The sequence below is a fragment of the Eleutherodactylus coqui genome, chromosome 3 (assembly GCF_035609145.1).
Source record: "Eleutherodactylus coqui strain aEleCoq1 chromosome 3, aEleCoq1.hap1, whole genome shotgun sequence".
NCBI lineage: Eukaryota > Metazoa > Chordata > Amphibia > Anura > Eleutherodactylidae > Eleutherodactylus > Eleutherodactylus coqui.
Genome location: NC_089839.1, coordinates 313,818,239 through 313,846,035, shown reverse-complemented (window position 1 = coordinate 313,846,035; position 27,797 = coordinate 313,818,239). Strand labels below are relative to the sequence as shown.

Sequence of the window (27,797 nt, the reverse complement as noted above, 5' to 3'; positions counted from 1 at the left end):
GATACTACCGGCCATTACTGCACTATAACATCATCAGTCTGGGGGTCATCTGATACTACCGGCCATTACTGCACTATAACATCCTCAGTCTGGGGGTCATCTGATACTACCGGCCATTACTGCACTATAACATCATCAGTCTGGGGGTCATCTGATACTACCGGCCATTACTGCACTATAACACCATCAGTCTGGGGGTCATCTGATACTACCGGCCATTACTGCACTATAACATCCTCAGTCTGGGGGTCATCTGATACTACCGGCCATTACTGCACTATAACATCCTCAGTCTGGGGGTCATCTGATACTACCGGCCATTACTGCACTATAACATCCTCAGTCTGGGGGTCATCTGATACTACCGGCCATTACTGCACTATAACATCCTCAGTCTGGGGGTCATCTGATACTACCGGCCATTACTGCACTATAACATCATCAGTCTGGGGGTCATCTGATACTACCGGCCATTACTGCACTATAACATCATCAGTCTGGGGGTCATCTGATACTACCGGCCATTACTGCACTATAACATCCTCAGTCTGGGGGTCATCTGATACTACGGGCCATTACTGCACTATAACATCCTCAGTCTGGGGGTCATCTGATACTACCGGCCATTACTGCACTATAACATCATCAGTCTGGGGGTCATCTGATACTACCGGCCATTACTGCACTATAACATCATCAGTCTGGGGGTCATCTGATACTACCGGCCATTACTGCACCATAACATCATCAGTCTGGGGGTCATCTGATACTATGGGCCATTACTGCACTATAACATCATCAGTCTGGGGATCATCTGATACTACCGGCCATTACTGCACTATAACATCATCAGTCTGGGGGTCATCTGATACTACCGGCCATTACTGCACTATAACATCATCAGTCTGGGGGGTCATCTGATACTACCGGCCATTACTGCACTATAACATCATCAGTCTGGGGATCATCTGATACTACCGGCCATTACTGCACTATAACATCAGTCTGGGGGTCATCTGATACTACCGGCCATTACTGCACTATAACATCCTCAGTCTGGGGGTCATCTGATACTACCGGCCATTACTGCACTATAACATCCTCAGTCTGGGGGTCATCTGATACTACCGGCCATTACTGCACTATAACATCATCAGTCTGGGGGTCATCTGATACTACCGGCCATTACTGCACTATAACATCATCAGTCTGGGGGTCATCTGATACTACGGGCCATTACTGCACTATAACATCATCAGTCTGGGGGTCATCTGATACTACGGGCCATTACTGCACTATAACATCATCAGTCTGGGGGTCATCTGATACTACCGGCCATTACTGCACTATAACATCATCAGTCTGGGGGTCATCTGATACTACGGCCATTACTGCACTATAACATCATCAGTCTGGGGGTCATCTGATACTACGGGCCATTACTGCACTATAACCTCATCAGTCTGGGGGGTCATCTGATACTACCGGCCATTACTGCACTATAACATCATCAGTCTGGGGGGTCATCTGATACTACCGGCCATTACTGCACTATAACATCATCAGTCTGGGGGTCATCTGATACTACCGCCCATTACTGTATTATAACATCATCAGTCTGGGGGTCATCTGATACTACCGGCCATTACTGCACTATAACATCATCAGTCTGGGGGTCATCTCATACTACCGGCCATTACTGCACTATAACATCATCAGTCTGGGGATCATCTGATACTACCGGCCATTACTGCACTATAACATCCTCAGTCTGGGGGTCATCTGATACTACCGGCCATTACTGCACTATAACATCATCAGTCTGGGGGTCATCTGATACTACCGGCCATTACTGCACTATAACATCCTCAGTCTGGGGGTCATCTGATACTACCGGCCATTACTGCACTATAACATCATCAGTCTGGGGGTCATCTGATACTACCGGCCATTACTGCACTATAACATCATCAGTCTGGGGGTCATCTGATACTACCGGCCATTACTGCACTATAACATCATCAGTCTGGGGGTCATCTGATACTACCGGCCATTACTGCACTATAACATCATCAGTCTGGGGGTCATCTGATACTACCGGCCATTACTGCACTATAACATCCTCAGTCTGGGGGTCATCTGATACTACCGGCCATTACTGCACTATAACATCATCAGTCTGGGGGTCATCTGATACTACCGGCCATTACTGCACTATAACATCATCAGTCTGGGGGTCATCTGATACTACCGGCCATTACTGCACTATAACACCATCAGTCTGGGGGTCATCTGATACTACCGGCCATTACTGCACTATAACATCATCAGTCTGGGGGGTCATCTGATACTACGGGCCATTACTGCACTATAACATCACCAGTCTGGGGGTCATCTGATACTACCGGCCATTACTGCACTATAACATCATCAGTCTGGGGGGTCATCTGATACTACGGGCCATTACTGCACTATAACATCCTCAGTCTGGGGGTCATCTGATACTACCGGCCATTACTGCACTATAACATCCTCAGTCTGGGGGTCATCTGATACTACCGGCCATTACTGCACTATAACATCATCAGTCTGGGGGTCATCTGATACTACCGGCCATTACTGCACTATAACATCATCAGTCTGGGGGTCATCTGATACTACCGGCCATTACTGCACTATAACATCCTCAGTCTGGGGATCATCTGATACTACCGGCCATTACTGCACCATATAGCAGCACTATTAAGCAGCTCCAGGTACTTCTTTCTTATCCCCCCTGAAATGTCCCACATAACATCATTCTGTATAGATGGGATCTGTTTGAACGAGGGCTGGTTGCACCAACAGTTTAGGCCGTGATTAGGATTCAAATCGTGGATCAATTTGATCCTTTGATTTTGGCAGATCAAACTTGTTGATAAAAGTTCAACTGGCGAAATCCAAAATGGCCGACTAGGTTGATCGCCTGATACGCTTTTTCTGAGTGTTGAACCTACACCCACGTTTGCTGTTGTAGTGACCATGTTTTCACTATCCCTGGGAATGTTGGGAAGATCACCTGACTAGTCACCAATCACCATGGACATTACTTCTAGGTTGAACCTTTGATTGCAGATCTTACATCAAAAACTGTTGATGCAACGCATTTTGCTGAAACCTAGTAAACTGCTGATGGCAGCTTACCTGAACTGGAATCAACATCTTGGTTGGTGCACCGAGCCCGAAGAAGATTAAAAGGCAACCCTCTGGCTGTAGGACACCCTTCTGTCCAACCGGAGGAGTTGGAGGTATGTTACCTGCAGTTGTTCTTGGCTATCCCATCGGTCCGCTGCCTCCTAATCCTGTTATTGGCTGTCCAAGGTGACTGATGCACTGTTCCAACTAGTTAATGCTCTCTAACTGGACTGCGCTAATCACATGAGCAGAGTTGGCCAATCAGAGAAAAATGCACTGTGGGGGATTAGGTAGTCTGCCATCTGAGATAGCTGATAATGGGACAAATGAGAAGAACTACAGGTAATACACCTTCACCTTCTCCGGTCCCAGGACAGAACTTTGTCCCTAAGCCGGGAGGTTGCTTTAATCCATTCTTGTTAATTTCATTTTTTTAACCAGTATTCCCATGTGATGAAATCCACAGATAAGGATCTCAGGGCGCTCTTACAGAGGATTGATAAAGCATGGCAAGCGTCGCTCATTCATGGCCGATGATCTGCAGTATGGGGACGGATGAGCGTTAATGTGATTGTTCCTCCCCATAGAGCAGACATCGGTCAGCTGCACATCTTCCTGTTCACATTGGGAAACATACAGCCGACTGAGCGAGCTTTTTGTGCTTGCTAACGAACAATCAGATGACGAAGGAGCGTTTACTCACTTGCCGACTGATGGTTGACCCTTTTACACCACCGTTAAGTCTTAAAACAACCCAAAGCCCCCCCCCCCCCCCCTATGGAAATCATCTGTCCATGTTGTTTAGTGCCTTGTGCATGGCCAGATGATCTGACACGGACGCTCCTAGAAAGGTTTGTTTGCCCTATTATGGGGCAGTGAAGGTGCAGCCGATCACCAGATGAGTGTCTGATCACATCCTTTATGTGGCACAAAAGATAATCGCTGGCAGCTTATCTCCCCATGTGAACGGGGCATGCATGGTCAACAGTGATACTCCATGGAGGATGAACGACCATATAAACAATTGCTCCCCCACCCAGAGTCTGAGTCGGCCTGGGTAAATGAGCAGCAGTTGGTGTGCCTCATAAGTGGCACATTTATTAACGTAAAAGAACCCTTCGGTTGGCAGTGCCTGTATATGTTCAGGTCATTGCTTGGTAACAGGTGGTATGGGCAGTGGGTGATCCCAGAAAGCCTTGCTCCTGATAACACTGGCATTGTCACTCAGGTTAGAGGGGCAGTCAGAGTTATGAAGGGCCATCTCACGGGTCTCCTGTGGTGTAAAATAAGAGAGCAGCTGAAACTCACCTCTGTCCACTCCATGCTCGTCCCCCACTGGGGTCACCGGTCTCCTGGCCGATATCATCTTTACAGGCTGCAGTCACCTAAGCCGTCTACAAACAAGCTGCTGTAGCCAATGATAATCACTAAGCGCTGTCATTGGCTGCAGCAGCTCACAGGCAGCCTGTAAACAAACACAGTGGAGTCCAGGAGCCGGGGGACGAGCGGGAAGCATCAGCTGCTTTTCTATTCTACACCATGGTGGACCCGTTGAGATGGCCTTTCAAAGATCCGACAACCCCTTAAAGCAGAAAGGCACAGTGGCAAGTACTGATCACACGCCATCTAATGGCATGAGAGGGCAATCTGTCCCTCGCTCTGTAGAATGAGGTCTGACATATGTGAAATCGTTAGCACCTTACAATTTGTATTATGTTAAATGTAACTAGTGAGGCCTATGTACTACGAGGAGCTCATGTCAACAGGCCGGGCTGCTCACAGTATATAGGAGTGGATTCCATCCTTGTAGTACATCACCATCTGCCATGTTGTCCTACATTTCTTCTGTGACATGTCTGGCTGGAACAGCTTTCCCCAGCAGAATAAGCTGTTTGCCAGCGGTGCCAGAAGTGGGATGCACGGTGATCAGCCAATCGCTCCAGAGGCCGCTTTCTGAAAGGGTCTGACCCCGACGAGACAACCTCTTTAAATGCTCCCAGACTGGTCATCATCCCCCCCCCACACACACACACACACACAGGATTTGGAGAGTCATACTGAAAACAAGCTCAGTCCAAGGTGGTCAAGATAGCAAACAGATTGAAGAAGTCATGAGCTGCAGACATAAAAATAAGGTGTTCTGAATTCTATGTCCTAGAGTGATTGCAATCCTACAAGAGCATCAGCCACATGAATTTCCCTTTAAGTGACTCCATGTTTGCACACTGATTAGCTGACATTGGTAAGATAAGGGTGTCTTATGACATTATATGAGGAGAGGGGGTTTGGTCTACCTTTTTCCTGTGAAGTGGAAAGCCCCATGGGATTGGTTATCACATTCTACTGTACAACATAAGACAAGAGCTCCCCATTAGAAGCACTCGGCGAGCTCCGGCATGTCATATAAGAGACCGTAGTAACAGCGTGGAGAGTGTCCATCCCAGGGCGACTAACCTTGCTGAAACAGCGACAGCGTCAGCGAGGTGACCAGCAGGAACAGCGCTCTGATGGGAGGGAAGTGTGCCGGCTCGTTGGCGAAGATGTGAACCATCTGGAAGAGAAGGAAACCCGTACATGCTGTAGTCAGATGAGATACATCCTTCACTAGGGCCACTGCTGCACCAATAATGGATGTATAGATACTGATCAGCCAGAACACTAAAACCTTATAGATGCCTCTTCTGATCTATTCCATAAGCCTGGAGGAAGAACCCCAAGAGGTTGGAAAGCTCGCTGTAACAGCATGTATTTTTGTTTTGGACCCCCCCTTAGGGAATGTTCACATGTGGTGGAAATGGTGTGGATTTGGATGCTGATCAGCAGTTGATTCCACCCCGCTGCGGATCCACATCAAAAGTGCGGATTTTGACACAGAAATTATGCAGCTCTTGGCATGGATTGTTCCGCTGTGTGTTGGTGTATCCGTAAAGTCAATGAGAAATATAGAATACCTCAGTGCATTAACTTTACCAGAGAGCAACTGCTCTACGTTCAGCAGCCTCCTGTCTGGAATGAGTTACTGACACCCTAGTTCTTAGGACTGTGAGGCCAAGTGTCTTGAGACTCCCACTGAGCAGACTTATGGAACGCATTTACATGTAGCAGATTTTTCAAGGAACTACAGCAGGATTCTCCCCTTCAATTGGAAGGGTGAAATCTGCTATGGTTCTGAATCAAAATCCGCTGCGTGTGAACGCATCCTTAGGGTATGTTCACGTGTTGTGGCATTTCAGCTGTGGATTTCACCCCTTCAAGGTCAAATCCGCAAGATAAATGGACATGACTTAATGTGAACCTGTGACCAGCTATAAGCACCATAAGCTCATATGGCAGGTTTCCTGGAATCTAAGGAAAGGTTTTTTTTTATACTTACTTGGTTCCCTGAACCAGCACTGTTACCCCCGAAAGTCAGCACAGAACATGCAGCCAGAGTGCTGGCTGTCCGCTGCATGGGCGCACTCCTATGGACTGCTACAGGAGTGTGTGCGCACAGCGTGCAGCCAGTGGTCCAGCCACACGCTCTGTGCAGACGTTCAGAGGTGACAGCGCTGAATCGGTGTTCTGGGCAAGTATAAGAAATCCCTCGCCAGACTCCAGAGAACCTACCGTATGAGCACCATAACTTAGTGTATGATACCTCGCCAGACTCCAGAGAACCTACCGTATGAGCACCATAACTTAGTGTATGATACCTCGCCAGACTCCAGGGAACCTACCGTATGAGCACCATAACTTAGTGTATGATACCTCGCCAGACTCCAGGGAACCTACCGTATGAGCACCATAACTTGGTGTATGATACCTCGCCAGACTCCAGAGGACCTACCGTATGAGCACCATAACTTAGTGTATGATACCTCGCCAGACTCCAGAGAACCTACCGTATGAGCACCATAACTTAGTGTATGATACCTCGCCAGACTCCAGGGAACCTACCGTATGAGCACCATAACTTAGTGTATGATACCTCGCCAGACTCCAGGGAACCTACCGTATGAGCACCATAACTTAGTGTATGATACCTCGCCAGACTCCAGGGAACCTACCGTATGAGCACCATAAACTTAGTGTATGATACCTCGCCAGACTCCAGAGAACCTACCGTATGAGCACCATAACTTAGTGTATGATACCTCGCCAGACTCCAGAGAACCTACCGTATGAGCACCATAACTTAGTGTATGACACCTCGCCAGACTCCAGAGAACCTACCGTATGAGCACCATAACTTAGTGTATGATACCTCGCCAGACTCCAGAGAACCTACCGTATGAGCACCATAACTTAGTGTATGATACCTCGCCAGACTCCAGAGAACCTACCGTATGAGCACCATAACTTGGTGTATGATACCTCGCCAGACTCCAGAGAACCTACCGTATGAGCACCATAACTTAGTGTATGATACCTCGCCAGACTCCAGAGGACCTACCGTATGAGCACCATAACTTAGTTTATGATACTCATAACTGCTGACAAGTTCCCTTTAAAATTTGCACTGCAGATCAATTTACACTATTGGTTTTTTTAAGCAGTGTGTGGGTGGGATTTCTTAAGATCTCATCCAAAATGCCTGTACTGTAACATGCTGTGCATTTTTCAGAGTCCATTCCACTGTGGAAAATCTGCAGCATTTTCACAATGTCTGAACATGCTATTAGGTCCTATTCAGTTAAAATGCTGTTTTTTCAAGCCTTTCACCTGGGATAACCCACTTACCTGCCGTGTCAGGTCTATGGCAGAAGCCTGGGGAATTGTACTATACATCTGACCCAGCATCTCGCATAACTGAGGCACTATAGGGGCAAAATCATCCAGCAACGTCTTCACCGACTTCTCAAATATGGTGCACACTGCCTGCAAGAGGGAGGAGAGGGATAATAGAACTAGGCATGTAGATGCAGGGAATGCACCACTGAGATATATGCAGTTTTGGTAAGTGAAATCTGCAGCATTTTCATGGCCTGTAACTGCATGTATGAATTGTGAATTTTCTTTTATTTATTTTTGCGCACATATTCATCGCGTTTTCCATGCAAGCAAAAAAAAGAAGAAGTGCCAGAAGGTCCCATACATTTATCCTGCCTTCATGCGTCAATATGGAGTGAATACTTATGCCTCATGGGTATTTACACGATCCCATTGACTGTAATGGACAATTTTGGTTCGTAAGACAGACCAAAATAGGGCATGCTATGATATTCTTTTCACGCACGGACAAAAAGCAGGTGGAAAACGCACGTCTGAATACCCCGATTCAAATCAATGGGGTTTATGCTGTCCGTTTTAGGTGCGTAATACAGAACGCACATGCGCCCGTGTGAATGAGTCTTACGTCAGTCAGGTTTACTGCATGGCAATTCAATGTAAACAGCGACATGGAGATTTCACTGTTCTGCCTGCATAATAATTGGTTGCAACTATTTATTACAATCTTAAAACTGGTCTGCGGACCCTTCAAAAAACGTGTTCCAGGGTAGAAAATAGAATTAAAGGGGTTGTCCCGCGGCAGCAAGTGGGTCTATACACTTCTGTATGGCCATATTAATGCACTTTGTAATATACATTGTGCATTAATTATGAGCCATACAGAAGTTATAAAAAGTTTTTTACTTACCTGCTCCGTTGCTGGCGTCCTCGTCTCCATGGTGCCGACTAATTTTCGGCCTCCGATGGCCAAATTAGCCGCGCTTGCGCAGTCCGGGTCTTCTGCTGTCTTCAATGGAGCCGCTCGTGCAGAATGCAGGCTCCGTGTAGCTCCGCCCCGTCACGTGCCGATTCCAGCCAATCAGGAGGCTGGAATCGGCAATGGACCGCACAGAAGAGCTGCGGTCCACGGAGGAAGAGGATTCCGGCGGCCATCTTCACAGGTAAGTATAGAAGTCACCGGAGCGCGGGGATTAAGGTAAGCGCTCCGGTAAGCTTTCTGTACGTCCCTGCATCGGGGTTGTCTCGCGCCGAACGGGGGGGGGGGGGGGGGGGGGGGTTGAAAAAAAAAAAAAACCCGTTTCGGCGCGGGACAACCCCTTTAAGACTTGACTTGGAAAAAATGTGACTGGAGTCCAGCACTGCGAAGATGGTCCCTGCTGAAATAATAAGAAATGACGCCCGTTTATGGCTCATGTGACGGCTGCAGCCTATTTGTGGCCTCCTTGGTCACGTGCATTCATGCAACTATGACCGCTGAGACGTATGTGAGCAATGAGTGGGAGACACTGTGAAAGTAGGCAGTGACCTTTTTTATTTTTTTTAATCCCATTCCCTACCCTAGGGCAATTTTTTTTAAAGATTGGAAAAGTTCCTTAATGCCCAATTAAACAAACATGAGAGAAGATAAAGTCAGGGCTCCACTGAGACTGTGGGCACAGGAGATGTCATGTTACCGAAGACCACAGTGTGCTGCATCATAAGCAATGCCATTCAATCCCCCTAGATCAATGGCGGACAGCAAACCAACAATCGTGTGACGTCTAAAACATAAAATACCAGGTTAACGGTCAAATAATGCAGCAGCCGCACAAAATTAGACCAAACCAATAGTAAAAAAAAATTGGGCATAAACATCAAAGTACTAGAAATATTTTGCCCTCTTCGTTGTGAACCCAATAAGAACATAAAATGAAACGATAAACCAAGTGGATCGTACAACAGCTACACACCAGATCCCTAGGATCACACGTGGGGCTCAGCATAAGGACTACAAGTCTAAAAGGATTGTCTGAAGACCCCCGGACGAAGGCTTGTAAAGCCGAAATGTGCAACAGGGCCGACGCCAGCCAAGAGTTTCTATCCTCCACATGGGTTAGAGGGGTTGTCCAGTTGTAAACTAGTGATGGGCTGCCCACCAGATAGATCAATACTAGATCAGTAAGGGGTTTCCCACCTGGGATCCCTGCCGATCAGTCGGTCGCTGGACAAATGTGCTTGCGCACTGATCTGATTTCTGCAGGAAGCAGACCGATCTGTTCCCACTGCAGTGCTGAGGCTTGATATTACAGGCAAAGTTCCCATTAAAATGAATGGGGACTTTGTATGAAATACCAAGTTGGACCGCTGCAGAAATCAGCTCAGCACATGAACGAAGCAGCCAAGTGACCAACTGACCAGCAGGGGTCTCAGGCGGTGGACCCCCACTAATCTACTATTGGTGGTCCATCCTAACAGGCCATCAATAGTTTACAACAGAAAAACCCCTTTAAGTGCTCCTGCTGATATCAGCTTCCTTCATTTGTAAATGTTGGCTTAGTGCATTACACATATGTACAAGTGACTAATGACTCTTCAGGATTGTAGTCTCTCTTGTGAGGATAGATGTGTGTGGAGCTGATGTACACACCAAGGGAGGACATATGGACATTGTTTTTGCCTTCGCACGATGCAGGTATATATCTGGGGATGCAGTCGGTTTCATGGGGCTCATCTCGTTTTAAAGGTTTTCATTGGGTTTATAATGAAGATTGGGATAGATTTCTAATGCTTTGGTGTTTATGTATATTTTTGGATTATTGGTTTGAAGTAATGAAAGTGAATGTGGCTGCAGTCTGACCGGCAAGATACAATATGAGAAGCCAAACTTGCTGTATTTCAACAACATTCACTTTCTTTAGTTGTGATGTAGTCAGCGCCATACTGTCAGCTTTGGCTGCATAACATGTAGCATCGAGTGGCCAAATTTGCCATGCAGCCCTCGCCTATGAGTCAGAGGGATATATTCTTTGCTCCTCACACTTACCTCCACAACCTGAGCGTCATTCAGCCAGGTGCTGAGAACCTTCCTTATCAACTGGAAAACCTGCTGCAGAACCAGGACCACCTGCCGAGACACGGGGAGACACCATGAGCAAGGTAAAGGATTGTAATAGGACTGCAAGTTAGGGTCTGTAATATGGCCACCCAGATGGGAGGGGACGGCTAGTGCAGTCACATGATTATATTACAGCACACAAGGTCATCTATTAATAAGGATCTTTATAGTCCACTTTAGGTCCAGGTGTTATTTTGTTGCAATATTTAAAAAGGGGTTGTTTGGTTACTGGACAAGATCCCTTTAATAAAGCCCCCCTGTAGTAAAATAAACTGAACTATACTTACCTCTCCACCACAATTCAACACTACACCCCGCTGAGGTCCCGGCGCTTGTTCTGACAGCTGACATCACGGGAATGCAGGCGACTGCAGTGCCATGATGCCAATGTTCTCGGACTCCTGGCATCATGGTGCTTAGGATGTGAGCAGTAATGCCAGGAGGAGTTGATATGCTGCAGCGGTCACCTGCACTGACGTCAACAGTCACAACTAGCACTAGGACCACAGGCCAGAGGCGGCAGAGAGGTACGTACAGCTTAGTTTATTATTTTACTACAGGGGGTAGCCCTGGACAACCCCAACTCCTTTAATCTAGACAAGCATTATAAGACCAAAGCGGATATTGAAAATGCCCTGGAATGAGCATGGCTGTATTTCTGCGTATAAGACTCACTGGGTTGGGTCCTTGCACCACAGGTAACTTCTTCACTTCTGTTGCCTCATGATCATCATCATGGCAGCTGATGTCCAAAGTGGCGAACAAGTTGGAGAGAAGCCCGAGAATGTGGATAATGGCCAACTTATTGGAGGGATTTGGCTGCATAGAAGGAACAGGAACCAAGTTACATGGTGATTTTATATAAACGAGCCGTTCCAGTAACGATGTAAAACTGTGTAAACTGATGTCAAACTCACCAACAACTCAGATTCAACAGATTTGTAGCAGAAATCTCTGTGACTGAAAGTTCTGTTCATCTGACTGGTTGTTTCTGCAAGTTGCAGTAAGACGAACAGAACAGTCACAGAAATGTCTGTAACCCATCTACTGCCTATGACTACATCACCATCAGTCTGTACTTCAGGCTCAGGCACTGAAGCAAGCAGGACGACATGTAGACTGGATACACTGCAGCAAACCCTCAGCTGCGAGAAATATTTGGACAAGAGAGGGAAAAGAACTGAAATGCAAAGGATGTTAGAAAGTTCAATTATTTACAAGTTTTCAGATATTTGCTTGCTGTCAGTAAACAGGAACATTAAAGGGGGTTTCCCACTAATCATATTTATCCTCTGTCCAAAGAATAGGGGATCAGCATACCGGGGCCCATGAGCAGGCTTCACTTCTATGGAATGGATGGAGATTGATGCACTCTGTCATCTCCTGCTGCCCGGCACATGCTCAGTAGCTCCGTTCTCATGGGGCATTGGGGTGCGCCATGCTCCGGATCGCTGGGAGTCCTAGAAATCAGACATTTATATGTGCATAGGGGGAAAGGTCTTTAGCTGGATAACCCTTTAAGTGCTCCTAAAAAGAGGACGCTCGATACACTTAATGAGCTTTGCATCTGTATGAATAGGACAATTTACTATTTCCATTCACTGCTAGCAAGCAGAGATCTTGCAAACAATAAGAAACAGAAAACTTCCAGAACGTTGCAAAATGTTTTAACCCCTTAAGGATGCCGTCTTTTTCATTTTTTTACTCCCCACTTTCAAACCATCATAACTCTTTATTTATCCGCCAACGTAGAGCTCCGAGGGCTTCTTGGTCTTATTTTTTGGATGATAAGTTGTATTTTTAAATCGTGCAATTTAATGTCTATAAAATGTACTGAAAACCGTTTATGAATTTCTAAGTGAAGTGAAATAGAAAAAAGCCTGAATTTCCACCATCTTTGGGGTAGGTGGGGGCAGGGGGTGTCCTTGTATTTATGGTATACGCACTACAGCAAAAACAACCTGATAAATGTATTATGCTCGTTACTATAATTATGACGAGATCAGATTTATAGGGTTTTTTTGCTGCACTACTTTGAAGAAAAAAAAAAAAAGTAAAAAATTTTCTACCGCCATCAATTTTTTAGTTTCCCAACACCCCAGCTGTGCGAGCGCCCGTTTTTTGCAGGACGTCCTTTAGTTTTTGGGGGTACCATTTTGTTAGTACATGATTTTTGATACCTTTATTACTTTTTTTTTCCTTGGAGACGGGGAGGCCAAAAAGCACAATTATGGCGTCGTGCATTTCTCCTGGACAACATTCACCGTGCGGGATAAATACGACACTTTAATAGATCTGACTTTTAGGGATACTAAAGGTGGTTTTTTTGTTGTTTTGATTTGTTATTATAAATATAGTAAAAGGTTTTTTAAAACTTTATTTTTTTTCTAATAATTAATAAAACTTTTTTTAAACTCTATTTGACTTTTTCTGCACCCGATACAAATGGTGCGCACACGGGACGTAAACGTATATTAGCCTCTTACCACACAATGAACAGGCTTTATTTAGGGGAAATAAATGAGAGCACCCCTTTGGCCATGCCAGCGGCACTCACCATCTCATCTGCCAGCTTCTCTAACTGCTGGATATACGGAGTGATGAGCGAGTGCAAGTTGCTGAGAATCTCCTCCACCTGCAGCGCTGATAGCAAGAAGCCGAGAGCCTGCATGAGCCACATACACTGACTGGTCTGCAAGACAACAACCCACAGCGGTTAGGAGCGGCCCCGGCGGCACACGGCTCATCGGTCACATGGAGAGAACAGCAGCATTACCTTGTGGATCTGTTTGAGCAGCACATCCTGAAAAGACAAGAAATCACCAATTACACACAAATCCATTATAAATCCCTGTAAAAGAGGAGTCTGCACTACACGGAATACATTAGAACCCCAAGACCATCACCACGCGTGCAGCAGACGAATGTGTGAGCCCAAATACAGTTATTAACCCCTTTGTGACAGGGTCTGTTTAGGACCCAAGAATGTGGTGATTTTTTTGGAAGCCTGCACTATTCATATGGCGGACGTTTACATCCATTCATGGGAACTCCTTCCCAGCCAGGAAGCAAGATTACATCTTGGGATGGGAAGGGGTTAAAGGGAAACTCCAGCAACACGCTCCTCATGATAATACCCTGTGTATATGTTAGGGTTGCAGCTGAGCGGATGAATCCACAGGGTCTAAACTTCCAGCAGTTTGGGGAGGTTTGCTACTTACAAACAATCTTTTGCCAACAGGTTATTCCTTTGTTATTTTGCTATTGCATATAATGTCTTCGGAATCCCCCCGTGCCCGCAGCCATGGACAGTCTAGAGCCGGTGTGGGTATCCTCCGTCAACAGCCGGATCTTCTTTCTCCTGCACCACAGATGCGCTCGGTACATCTCTTTTTTTTCTTAACTTCTGTTTTCCCGCGGATCCGTGGCACATCCACAGTGTCAGCTGCGGGTGTGCCGCGGATTGGATGGTTTTCATTGACTTTAATAGAAGCCGTCCGAGCGCGGTCCGCAGAAAAATGGAGCATGCTGCGATTTCTTCCCACCTGTGCAATCCGCACACCGGGAAAATTGCATTATTACTACATCCACATGCCTTCTACTATCCCGCGGATGCGAATGCATTCCTATGGACTGCTTGATTTGTGGATCTCCCACGTGGGCTTGTAGACGTCCATACACCTGCTGTAGAAACCTTGTGGTGATGAAGGGAGCCGATTTTCAGTATCAGAACTTTGTGCCATAAAGCTGTTGTGTGGATATACCCTTAGGGGGCACAATGCGGGGCTGCCAGAGTGTCTATCCGATATGGCGTACCTCGTGCAGACATAAGGGAGGCACCATCACACACCTGTGTTCATGCTCACGTCATACCGGACACTACATGTGGCAGATGGGGGCAATCGGTGCAGGATTGTTTTTGTAAGTCATTAATATAAGGGCTTCTGACCCTGTGACATCGCCCACAATCCAGTGCCAAGGAGTAACTAAATACAGTGCAGATGAATTGTAGATGTAAAGTGTGGTCTGTGTCGTTCTCGCCTACTTAATTAGCACCAACAAGGAAGCTGCACTCCTGTATATTTAAGGTGTGACATTTTTACTGTGAGTTTTGCCTTCTTGTCCGAAACCTGTGATATTCAGTTTTAAAGCATACTGTACCTACCTTTACAGTTTTTGCATATCAGCAGCAGATGCAAATACATAACGTTTTGTATAATTTGTTAAAGGGGTTTTCCAGGGAAAATACTATTGATGACCTGTCTTCAGGATAGGTCATCAATAGTGTATCGACTGGGGTCCGCCGCTCAGGACCCTGACCAATCACCTGAGCGGGCGCATGCTGTCAGCGGTGCAAAGACACAGAGGTCGGAGCAGAAGCGGTGGAAGTCTCCGTGCCGACCTCCTTGTAGTGGCCAGCGCTTGTAACTGCAGGCACGGCTTGTGTTGGTTTCAATGAGAGCCGTAACTTCAGTTACAAGCGCCGGACACTACATAGAGGTCGGTGCGGAGACTTCTGTGGCTTCTGCTCTGACCTCTGTGTATTTGCACCGCTGACAGCATGCGCCCACTCAGCTGATTGGTCGGGGTCCCAAGTGATGGACCCTAGCCGATCAACAATTGATGACCTATCCTGAAGATAGACCAGCAATAGCATTCTCCCTGGAAAACCCCTTGAAATGAAAAGTGGCATCATCTTTGCCTTCTACCAGCCTATAGTGCCTATATGACTGCCTGCACACTCACTGTAAATCCATCTAATGCAACCCAGTAAGTCCACCCCAAAATCAATATAGTGTAATACAGTAAATAGGATCACAGCAGCAGGAGCCTGTTCAGCAAAGAGCAAATACATGTTCAAAAAAAACTGCAAGACCCCAAAAGCATAGAATGACAGAAATTCATTTAGATGAGTGATTGCAAGACTTGTGTTATAAGGGCAGGTATACTTTAGGTAAACACATCCTGTAAAGTGAAGTTCTGCCATTGTTTAATATACTTGGGATACTTTGTATTCCTCTCCGAATGTTCTTGCTTCTCAATGTTGAATGAACAATCTTACATGCAGAAATCGATCATGTCCAACTGGCACAGGTACAGCGCATGTTACAAGAGAGGACCCCAAGCCTGAGGTCACATGGGACGGAAATCTCACAGAATGACCGCACAGAAAAACCATGAGATTTCCACGGGATAAGCGCAGCTTCAAAACCCGCGGCCTTTTGCCGTGGGTTTTGGAGCGGATTCGCTGTCAGCATTCTGCTGCGGCTATCTCTCCCCATAGAGAGGTCGCTGCGGAAACGAGGAAAGAATTGACATACCGCAGCTTTGAATTCCCAGCCACAAGTCAGTTTTCGCGTGGCTTGGGACGAATTGCGGTGCGGAAATTCCACCCCGTGTGAACCCAGCCTAAAGGCAAGGCTACATGTAGAAGTTTCGTTGCAATTTTGTGATGGTTTTCTGAAATATTAAGTTTATCAAATCACTGCATTTAGCTGCAAATTAAAAGCGGCAAAATGAGACAAGTGAACCAGAACCTGTGGCCTCGCTCTTGTGTTCTGTCAGCAGCCATGTATCTATGTTTCCATCCACTAACAGCAAGCAGAGCTCTTCCAGTGAGGAGGAACTGAACAACAAAGTATCTGTGAAGCTGCAGAACTTTTCGCTATAAAATGATTAATGTTTAATTACATAAAACCTGGACAATCACTACAAATCAGGTGATAGAGGTTACCTGAGACACGGCAACGATATTAGCAGCGTAGGGAAGGAGATCGTATTTGCATTCCCGACAGATTTTTTTCAAGGTGGAAACACTTGAGACTGAGAGCTCAGGATTTCCCAAGGCGTGCAGGACTAACGGTAGCACCTTACTGATCATCACCGGATGGTCGGCCAGCCATTCAGCCAGGGCCCCTGAGAACGAGAGTAACAAACCCATTCATCATAACGTTATACATGATGCAAACATACCTGTAATAAATGGAATGCTGCAACCGTTACAGAAGACCATGACTAACTTCATCAGGTGCCGATGTTATATGGAAGTAGCACATGGGCTAATCAGTACATGGCACCTCTATATACCGTATGACTGCGCTGCTCCTCATATCTCCACTCCAACAGAATGTCACAGAAGAAAGGAGGGGATTAATTGTATGAGCCATCATAGTCTAAAAGAGGTCCCTACAAATATGGCTGCCAGATAGCAGCCCCGAGGACATGCATCTTAACCCCTTAGTGACAGCTATATGGCTAAATACATCCTAACTGCATGGCTGTAGTTAGGATGTATACAGCTATCCACAGCTATATAAATAAAAAGAAGTATTACTATATTAACCCATTAAGGATCCGGCGCGGTAAATATACGGCACCTGATCTTGGGCTTAATGCACCGCCGATAATAAAATTACGGCGGCGCTTTAAGCCTCCTGCCTCTGTGTACTGAAAGTGGAAGGAAGTCTTCCACTCCGGGAGCCGGGGAGTCATGAGACCACCGGGGTTCCCTGCTACAGCAGAGTTGGAGGGTCATACTAGACCCTGGGCAGCTCTGCCAGTGATAATGTCACTGCAGGGGTTGCTTTCCCCTGTAACTGGGGCTCCTATGGATGCTACAGTGGGAAAGTGTCAAATAAAAAACATTTTTTTTTTTTAAATGAATGTCCCCCAAGGTCTTATATGACATCATGGGGGACATAGATAGTAAAAAACATAATTACATACATCAGTAAGACAAAATTACAGAATAAAACAACAATACATACAAAAGAAAGAAAATAACCCAAAGCAGACGCCAACCAAAACCATCGCCGTATGCACCCTGCAATCCAAAACCATACATACAATATATTAAAACCTCCAAAACAAATAGACGAACCCAATCCCATACTTTATTTTAGCGTAAATATACTAAATAAAAACAAAAAACTATGTTAAAAAAAAACCTTTTTTTTTTTAGCATTTTACCCCCAATAAAACAGGAAAAAAAAGTCAGTGAAAAAGATATTTAAAAAATAAATAATTAATTGATTGATTAATTAATTAATTAATTAATTAAATAAATAAATAAAAATCGCCCTATATGTCACGGAAAAAAACAATGCAGCAATAATTTTGGTAGCTAAAGGAAACAAAATAGGGCAGTAAAACCGCCACGTGGGTAAAATCCCTAAAAAGGGACTGGTCATTAAGGGGTTAAAAACACTGTATACATTACCTCTGTGAAGTCAGCACCCCATCTTTCAAAAAAGTTAATTTTTTTATAAGTTCTGGATGCACCCCAAAGAGTTCTAGAGTTCCCAATTAATTTTAAAAATAGTTCTAGCAAATTAGGCAAAAAAATCAACAAATGTATCTCTGCGGTGCTAACTTCCAAAAATGATATTACTAAATCAGCGAGAACTTTGTAAATATTGGTTCTAGAGCTTCGAGCATTCAGAGTTTTCTTCAGAACTCTTGAGGTGCTACCCAGAACTCTTAGAAAATCACGGGATTTAAAAAAAAATTATTTACACAAATCCGCAGCGGCGGCTTCTGCCGGCTTAGACGCAGCGGATTTGCCATCCCGTGTGGACGAGATTTCTGAGATTTCTCAGCTGTCATTCAGCTGAGAGCTGCCCCTGATTGGTCCCTGCGCTGAGCCAATCAGAGGCAGAACTCACTCACCCATTCATGAATGGGTGTGAGTGAGAGCTGCCTCTGATTGGTCAGGCTGTGACCAATCAGAGGCAGCTCATTCAGCAGCCGGGGATTTTAAAGCCCCGGCTGCTGAATACTACTCTGAGCAGTTCAGGAGAACTGCCGGACGGCCGCGGCTGAACTCCGTCTGCCGGGACCAGGTGAGTATATTTTTTTTTTTTGTTTTTACACATTTCTGGATGAATTTCAGGGAAGGGCTTATATTTTTAAGCCCTTCCCGAAAATTCATCGTGAGATCGCCCGCAGCCCATTGCTTTCAATGGAGCCGGCTGTATTGCCGGTTCCATTGAATTCAATGCGCTGGACAGCGCTGAACTGCTCCGGCCCGTTTCTATTGAAACGCGGCTAGGAGCAGTTTTTGCGGGCGATTTTTCGGCCCCAGTCACGCGATTTGCGGATGCGCATCCATCTTGCGATCCGCAAATCGCGGGAAAAAACGCCCGTGTGACCAAGGCTTGATTTTCAAATGCCAGATCCAAAAATTTCAACGTTATGGGTAAATAATTTTTTTTTTTTTTTGAAATCCCGTGATTTTCTAAGAGTTCTGGGTAGCACCTCAAGAGTTCTGAAGAAAACTGTTAATGCTCGAAGCTCTAGAACCAATATTTACAAATTCTCGCTGATTTTCAAATGCCGGATCCAAAAATTTCAGTTACGTGTAAATAATTTTTTGGGAAATCCCGCGATTTTATAAGAGTTCTGGGTAGCACCTCAAGAGTCCTGAAGAAAACTCTTAATGCTCGAAGCTCTAGAACCAATATTTACAAAGTTCTCACTGATTTAGTAATATCATTTTTGGAAGTTAGCACCGCAGAGATACATTTGTTGATTTTTTTGCCTAATTTGCTAGAACTATTTTTAAAATTAATTGGGAACTCTAGAACTCTTTGGGGTGCATCCAGAACTTATAAAAAAAATAACTTTTTTGAAAGATGGGGTGCTGACTTCACAGAGGTGTATACATTTGGTCTTGCTGTTGTTGCACTGACCCACAGAATGAAGACAAGATGTCATTTTTACTACATCATGAACGCTGTAAACATAAACCTCCCACAGTGCGACAATTGTGGGGTTTGGCCCATTTCCCTTCACTTAGTCTTGTGAATGACCCGTGGCCATCAAAGAGGGAGTGCTGCTTTTAGAAGGGTCTGCGGGCGTTCTATGGGCGATCACTTCACCTGCTCAACAGGATCAAAACTAAAGCTTGTTTTCTTCAGGTAACTTTCATATACAAAATCGGCTGCAATTAAAGGGGATGTCTGAAATATTCAAGGCCTTGTGCTAAATCATAGGTAATTTAGAGAAAAAAAGACGTCCGATGTACCCCGCCCCCAATACTGGTCCTCCTTACCAATGGTGAACATCACAGTGTCTGCAAGCTGCACGTTATTGATGTTGATCCTAGGGATAAGGCCAATCAGTCCAGGGACGACATCCGAGTAGTTGACATCAACGGTTTCGGCAATGGATTGAAAACCAAAGAGCAAAGCTTCTGTGTGCTGCGGGGAACAAGAAATGTAACTTTTAGCATCACAATCCTGGGCAAACCCCAACCGCCAGTACAGAATACTCCAAACCAGTAACAGGCACGAGTATCTAATTTATTGCATATTTATAAAGGATGTCAGCCAGCAAATACTGGTCAGGCGCATGACTGGTGCATATACAGCGAGCACGCTCCAATACAAAGAGCCGGCACCTGTTCCTAATAGATTTTGTGCATTTGGCACACACAGCAGCCTGAACTCGGAACCATTTCTGATGTTCAAAAACTGGATCACAGCTGTTCCAAAACTCTGCAATACACTGAATGGCCACATTATTAGAACCCCCATCTAATAGTGCTGTGGACCTCCTTGGCCTTCAGAACCATAGCAATTCATAGGCTGGGTTGATCAGGGACATGTGGTGGATATAGAATATCTTGGCTTTAGTAAAGCATTTGACAAAGTATCTCATCCCATACTTATTGGGAAAATGACCAAATCTGGGATTGACAAGGCAACTGTTAGGTGGATTCACAACTGGCTGAGTGATCGTACTCAAAGAGTGGTCATAAATGGCTGCACATCCAAGTGGAACCACAAGGCTCTGTCCTAGGCCCAGTGTTGGCCAACATTGTTATAAATGGTCTGGAGGAGGGAATTGTGGGAAACTGATCAAATCTGACGACGACACAAAGCTGGGAGGGATAGCTAACACTAGGGAAGAGAGAGAGAGGATTCAAAAAGATCTAGAAAAGCTTGCACAGTGGGCGGCGGCTAACAGAATGGTATTTAACCCCTTCATGACACGGCCTATTTTGGGCTTAACGACGCAACAATTTTTGGCGGATTTTCTTCTCCGTATATCAAAAGTCATACATTTTTTATTTTTCCGTCGCTGCAGCCGTATAAGGGCTTGTTTTTTGCGTGGTGAACTGTAGTTTTTATCGGTGCCACTTTTGGGTACATAGACTATATTGTAAAACTTTTTTTTTTTTTTTATGATAGCAGGGAGAGAAAACGCATCAATTCTGCCATAGATTTTTTTTTTTTTTTTTTTTTTTACAGCGTTAATCATGCAGCATAAATGAGACATTCCATTTTTTCTGCGGACCGGTATGGTTACAACGATACCAAAATTCTTACATTTTTTTTAGGTTTTCCCACTTTTCTGCAATAAAAACCCTTTTTTTGGAAATCTTTTTTCTATTCTAAATTGCTGCATTCAAAGTCCTGTAACGTTTTTATTTTTTGATGTACGGCACTCTATGAGGGCTTATTTTTTGCGAGACGAGCTGTAGATTTTATTGGTACCATTTTGGGGTACATATGGCTTTTTTGATCACTTTTATTGCGTTTTTAGTGAGGCAAAATGCTAAAAAATAGCATTTTGCCTCAATTTTTTAGCGTTTTTTTAGCGTTTTTTTGCGTGCACAGTCTAAAGCATGTGCAATTTATTGTACGCGTCGTTACGGACGCAACAATACCAAATATGTGGGGTTTAATTTTTTTTTTTACCTTTTTTTTATCTGAGAAAAAGCATAAAAAAATGGGGGTTTTTTACATTTTTTTTACATTTTTCTTTTCTTTTTTTTTTACATAATTTGAGTCCCTCTGAGGGACTTACATCACTGTACCAATGATCGCTGTCATAAGGCATGGCAGAGCTACTGCTCTGCCATGCCTTATCGCTTATACAGCGAGCATAGGCATTGGCAATACAGGACGCCAGTGTCTGGCGTTCTGTTGCCATGGTGACAGGCCGGGCTCTCGCAATGACATCGCGAGTTCTGGCCGGAGACACAGAGGGAGCGCGCTCCCTCTGTGAACTCTTTCCCTGCCGCGATCTACTTAGATCGCGGCAAGGAAGGGGTTAACAGCGGGGGGCGCATCTCGGATGGCCCCCCCGCTGTTGCAGCGGGACGCCGGCTGTGACTGACAGCTGGCTCCCGCTGCGGGATAGCGCTGGATCATATGTGATCCCGCGCTATCTCCAGGACGTAAGTTTACGTCCTGTTGCGGGAAGTACCAGGCTGCCAGGACGTAACAAGGAGAAATGCAAAGTCCTACATCTGGGCAAGAAAAATGAAGAAAGCACATACAGAATGGGAGGAATTGGGCTAAACAGCAGCACATGTGGACAAGACTTGGGTATACTAAGAGATCATAGACTGAACATGAGTCAACAATGTGATGCAGCAGTCAAAAAGGCAAACAGTTCTGGGATGTATTAAGAGAAGCATAGAGTCTAGATCACGTGAGGTCATTGTCCCCCTCTACTCTTCCTTAGTCAGACCTCATCTGGAATACTGGGTCCAGTTCTGGGCACCCCACTTTATACAAGACAGACAAACTGGGGCAAGTTCAGAGAAGAGTTACCAAGATGGTGAGCGGTCTGCAAATCATGTCCTATGAGGAACGGTTAAAGGATCTGGGAATATTTAGCAGAAGAGAAGGCTGAGAGGAGACTTAATAGGTGTCTACAAATATCTGCAGGGCTGTCACAGTGCAGAGGGATCAGCCCTATTCTCATCTGCACAAGGAAAGACTAGAAGCAATGGGATGAAACTGAAAGGGAGGAGACACAGATTAGATATTAGACAGTGAGGGGGATCAATGAGTGGAACAGGTTACCACGGGAGGTGGGGAGTTCTCCTTCAATGATGTTTGTGTGCGCTTTTGCCCGCTGGAGTCTCGCCTTCTTGTTTCTCTTACATACAATAGATCTAGAACTGGTGGTCCGCTGTTATATCCCATCCGTGCTCAAGAGCAGCAAGTTGTGCGTTCAAACACATTAATTGGATCCCCAGCGTTTTGTTCAGCTGACTAACTATGACAGAAGAAAAGCTGCACAACAATGGAAATGTAACCCCTATAATGGACAAATATGCATAAGCTTTATTAAAGTGCCCCCCCCCCAGGCAGCAGAAACAAAGATGGCGGCACGGCTTCTCGGACTACCTGATAGTCCACTGTGCATAGTATGCATTGGTAGTCTCAGACACTGCATGCTGCTCTGACTGCCCGGCACGGCTCATGTCAGCAGCACTGGAATGTCTAATGAGGCGTCCGAATACACAGCGTGCATCAGGTAGTCAAAAATCGGGTCTGGCCATCCTTGTTTCTCCAGTCCCAGAGGGTCGCTTCAAGGACACAAAAAGTGAAAAACGTTTAAAAACATCATGGCAAGAAAAACCATTTATCACTCAGGTAATAATATATGTAAGTGTACATATACCAGCCAAAGAAACAATAAGCTCAGCCCCGATGGCAGAACGCCAAATAGCAGCACACCCCACCCTGGTATAAATATGGAGGGAACCTATATACTGCATACTGCCCAAGGGTCAGATAACCATCCCTCAGAAAAGATTCCAAAAATGAAGGTAGTAAACAGAGAGTAACAATGCCAAACCAGGAGGGGACAGGGCCTAAATACTCATATCAAAGGGGTATTAACAAACTCCATCCATAGAAGTAAGGATAGATGTGCCAAAGTACAACCATCACAAAGTAGCTGCTATGAGGAACCCCCCCTCTATGGTAGCTTCACCAGGAAGACTGTGCAGCCTGTTGCTCAGAACGATTCCTGACATCCTCCTCCGACCCCTTTCAGTGATGAGTTGTTTCCACAGGATCCCCTTTCGCTGGACGTTTTCCTCGGTCGCGCCATTCTCGGTATACTCTGCACACCGTTACAAGAGTAAACCCCCCGTGGTTGGTAGCAAGACCCCGGCTAGTCTAGCACCGATGACCGGCCTCGTTGGAAGTCGCTCCGATCGCTGGGTTTTCCCATCTAATGTGGATTCACACTGAAACTGATCCACGGAAAACTCTTGTGCTGCAGCGGCTGAATGAAGGCCAGAGCCGACAGCTGCAGGGTACTTTATATCACCTTATATACAAACCTCCAAGCCACTAATTATATACAAAGAACGGAGTCCGCCAAGTCCAGGCGCCTGTCCCTCATTATCAACAAGGTCAGGAGAAGAAGGCATCTTATCACTAAGCAGCCGTCTGCTGCGGCAAAAATAATGCTATTAAAACAGTCAGAGGAAATTACACAATTCAAGGAAGGTTTACTGCATAACCAACACAGCTGACATCCAGACCTCTGGGAACGCTGAGGGACAATTACTGTAGGAAGTGCAATAGCAAACAACAAGCAGCTTCCTAAAGTGATATGGTGACTCCACCAGCAGAATAGTGAGCGCAGCTCTGGGGTATAATACAGGATGTAATGCATATAATTTTTATTTTGAACTTTTTAAAAATGCACATATAGGGGCACAACACATAAAACAACAAAAACAAAAAAAGTAAGTAAGGGGCGTGGTAAATACCATCCAACCACACCGTCACTAAAGATGGGCATCCAATTGTGCTGTGTGTGTGGGTGTTTGTGTGATCTGGTCACCGGCGACCACGAAGTTTTTTTTGTCCTGCTTAAAGCCGGTAATGTATGAGGCAGGGGTATATTGGTACTTGGGGTTTGTAAGATTATCCCCAGTTGTTTTGGTCTTTTTTATTTATAAAGCCCACACACCGTAGATGGATGCAATTTTTAGTGATTTGAACGTTCGTTTCTTCACAATTCTTTTTTGCCCCCCCCCCCTTTTTTTCAAAGGAGGGTAGAGGTACCTGACCAATTCCTAAATGGATAGTCGGAATTGGCCTTGGCCGTAGGGATCATCTCCCGAGGTTGCTAGATATGTATGATGCCAACCTCCAGAGAGAGTCTCCCGGTTAGTATAGGACGGCCTCGCCTCTATAGATAAGGGTCGTAGTGTAAATACTTGACCCAAGCGTATTCGAATTTCCCTTTTAAGTATGCTGATTCTCGTATTTAATTGCTCGACACGTTTCACCACTTCAATTCTCGTGGATCATCAGGAGCATTATAAATCGGGATTGAGTAGAGACAGTATAGATGATATCATGAGGTCACCAATAGACCAATTGATAAAGAAACGAATATCTTAATTTTTGGAGGGCCTGTTCATGCAGCAGGTTTCTCAAAGGATCGGGTCTAGCCTGGGTAGAAAGTTCGATACTCAAATTTCTCTTATTGACAAAAGCAATAATTTGAGATTTGCCAGAGATAGCGTATCCTAATGACCCAAATCAGCCTTGAATGCGAATGTCTGGCGTGGGGTGTTCAGGACTGATACGGGAATGTTCAAGCTGCTACTACTCACAGAAACATACCATAGGGATGCAGTATTATGCTGTGAGTAAAGTAGTATTGGAGCAATCCGTCTCTGTCCAGAGATTGGATAGCCGGTTCGTCCTATGCAATATGCATACTGGGACGCTAAGCCGGTATCGCAAGGGTTTTTGTGCCTGTGCTTATTCAGGACACATATCCCCAGGTGAGGAAAAGGAGAGAAGCACTAGCCCCCTGCTTCTCTATAGAGAACACCCCGTTCACCAATCTGCTGCTTCTTTAGCTATCACATAAACAGACTAGTGATTTACTAGCCTGTTACGTGTAGGAGCTTATCTAACAGAACCCGCCCGAGTTTCTTTTCCCAGAGTGTCAGAATTGACAGAAGAAAAGGATGGATACAAGATGAAAATAACAAAAGTTGGTGTCCATAGCCCAGATGGTGGTGGTATTTACCACGCCCCTTACTTACTTTTTTTGTTTTTGTTGTTTTATGTGTTGTGCCCCTATATGTGCATTTTTAAAAAGTTCAAAATAAAAATTATATTTTTTAATTCAAGTCACCACTGTGAAAGGGCTACTCAAGTTAAATTTGGAGACTTTTTGCTCTGCCTACTCTGTGAAATAAGGATGTAATGCAGGAGCAGTACAGGATAAGTAATGTATGTACACAGTGACTCCACCAGCAGAATAGTGAGTGCAGCTCCGGGGTATAATACAGGATGTAACTCAGGAGCAGTACAGGATAAGTAATGTATGTACACAGTGACTCCACCAGCAGAATAGTGAGTGCAGCTCTGCAGTATAATACAGGATGTAACTCAGGAGCAGTACAGGATAAGTAATGTATGTACACAGTGACTCCACCAGCAGAATAGAGAGTGCAGCCCTGGAGTATAATACAGGATGTAACTCAGGATCAGTACAGGATAAGTAAAGTATGTACACAGTGACTCCACCAGCAGAATAGTGAGTGCAGCTCTGCAGTATAATACAGGATGTAACTCAGGATCACTACAGGATAAGTAATGTATGCACACAGTGACTCCACCAGCAGAATAGTGAGTACTTTTGTAGATTAGCTCTATATATAGACTACAATATTGAAAGGTGGGCATATGCATAAGAGGAGTATAAAGGTGCATTTAGACACAAAGATGAGTGCTCAAAAGATGGCTTTTGAGCTATCATTTTGCATAATCTACTAATTGGTACTAATGCCTATTAGTACCAATTAGTAGCGTGTGAGCCTCCGGAGACTGAATTTATTCAGAGGACCACTGTTCTCTGAATAAATTCCCTTTGTTCTGCTGCGCTGATTAGACCTGAGACATTGTAATCAGCTGTTATCAGCGCTCCCAACACAGTGTGCTGTCTGTTTTATCAGCTGTTTTGCTGAAGGATGGATTTCAAGCCGAACTGAAATCCATAATTTGGGAGAAAACTGAAAGATGGGCACATTTACATGCAACGATTATTGCTCAAAAGACTGCTTTTGTGGGAATTTTCAGCGATAATCGTTGTATTTAAATGGCCTTAAGAAACATGACATTTAATTAGATGCATAGCTGCCACAAAGCTAGGATACCATCATTTCATGTCATCTCACCGTCAGTTGCCAGACTTACTTGCCATGATGTGGGGTGGTCTGAAGAGGTCAGCAGGCGGCCGAGTTTCTCGTACAAGTTACTTAGCAGCTCTGCTCCCAGCATCTCGTACACATACATAAGTGTGTCAGATATGTCAACCCTGCAAGACAAAAAGGAAGATCATGCGATTTCAAAATGTGCTGGTATAAATCATGGATGTGGATACACAGGACTCCGCGCTTTATGGTATCTGTAAACTGAAAATGTGCTGCAGAGTGATGTCCGGCAACTCAAAGCTAGGATTCCACCATCAACCTTTTGGGGCTACAAGTGAATCAGAAGAGACACACAAACCAGGATAAGGCATCTGTACCTGTATATTCGGAATTGCTCTTTCTCATCTGATGACCAAGACGCATATTCAGCATCGGCAGGAAACTGAGCTTTCTGTAGCAAAACGTCAACTAGTTGGAAATAGACGGGACGATAAACCTGCAAATACACGGTCTGCTTCTCTGTCTCAAATGAGAGGATGTCATCCTAGGAAGAAAGGAAGCGTTGCACATCATAAATCTGTATACCCATCCGCCCACTATTTGGAATCTAATCTCACAATACGATTATTGTCTGCAGCTAGGAATAAATAAAGTCTAAGTTGAAACACAATATTGCAGCCTTCAATCTGTTTTCACACGGCTGAGAAATCCGCACGAGATTTGTTCATTGCAAGAGGCACAAATATGAACCCAATGACTTTGAATGGGGTCACATGAGCCATTTTTCCCACATCGCATTGCCCAATGTTCTCAATGCGTCCGGCAGCAGCATCACATCACGTGCTAGATGCACGCAGTGCGAGGTTACCCCGCTGAAAACAA

At 45.1% G+C, this 27,797-nt stretch overlaps 1 protein-coding gene across 2 annotated transcripts in view; it reads right to left on the bottom strand.

The window, feature by feature from the left end:
- The window catches only part of IPO13 (importin 13), an 87,080-nt gene that overhangs the window by 26,123 nt on the left and 33,160 nt on the right, over positions 1–27,797 (bottom strand). For both annotated transcript variants that reach the window (XM_066597948.1, XM_066597949.1), the window contains exons 6-15: positions 27,293–27,459; positions 26,959–27,079; positions 20,031–20,178; positions 16,713–16,894; positions 13,755–13,781; positions 13,536–13,670; positions 11,654–11,797; positions 10,907–10,987; positions 7,894–8,031; positions 5,629–5,725 (exon numbers count right to left, since the gene is read on the bottom strand). In XM_066597948.1, coding sequence (XP_066454045.1) covers positions 5,629–5,725; positions 7,894–8,031; positions 10,907–10,987; positions 11,654–11,797; positions 13,536–13,670; positions 13,755–13,781; positions 16,713–16,894; positions 20,031–20,178; positions 26,959–27,079; positions 27,293–27,459 — 1,240 coding nt within the window. The remainder of the gene's footprint in view (positions 1–5,628; positions 5,726–7,893; positions 8,032–10,906; positions 10,988–11,653; positions 11,798–13,535; positions 13,671–13,754; positions 13,782–16,712; positions 16,895–20,030; positions 20,179–26,958; positions 27,080–27,292; positions 27,460–27,797) is intronic.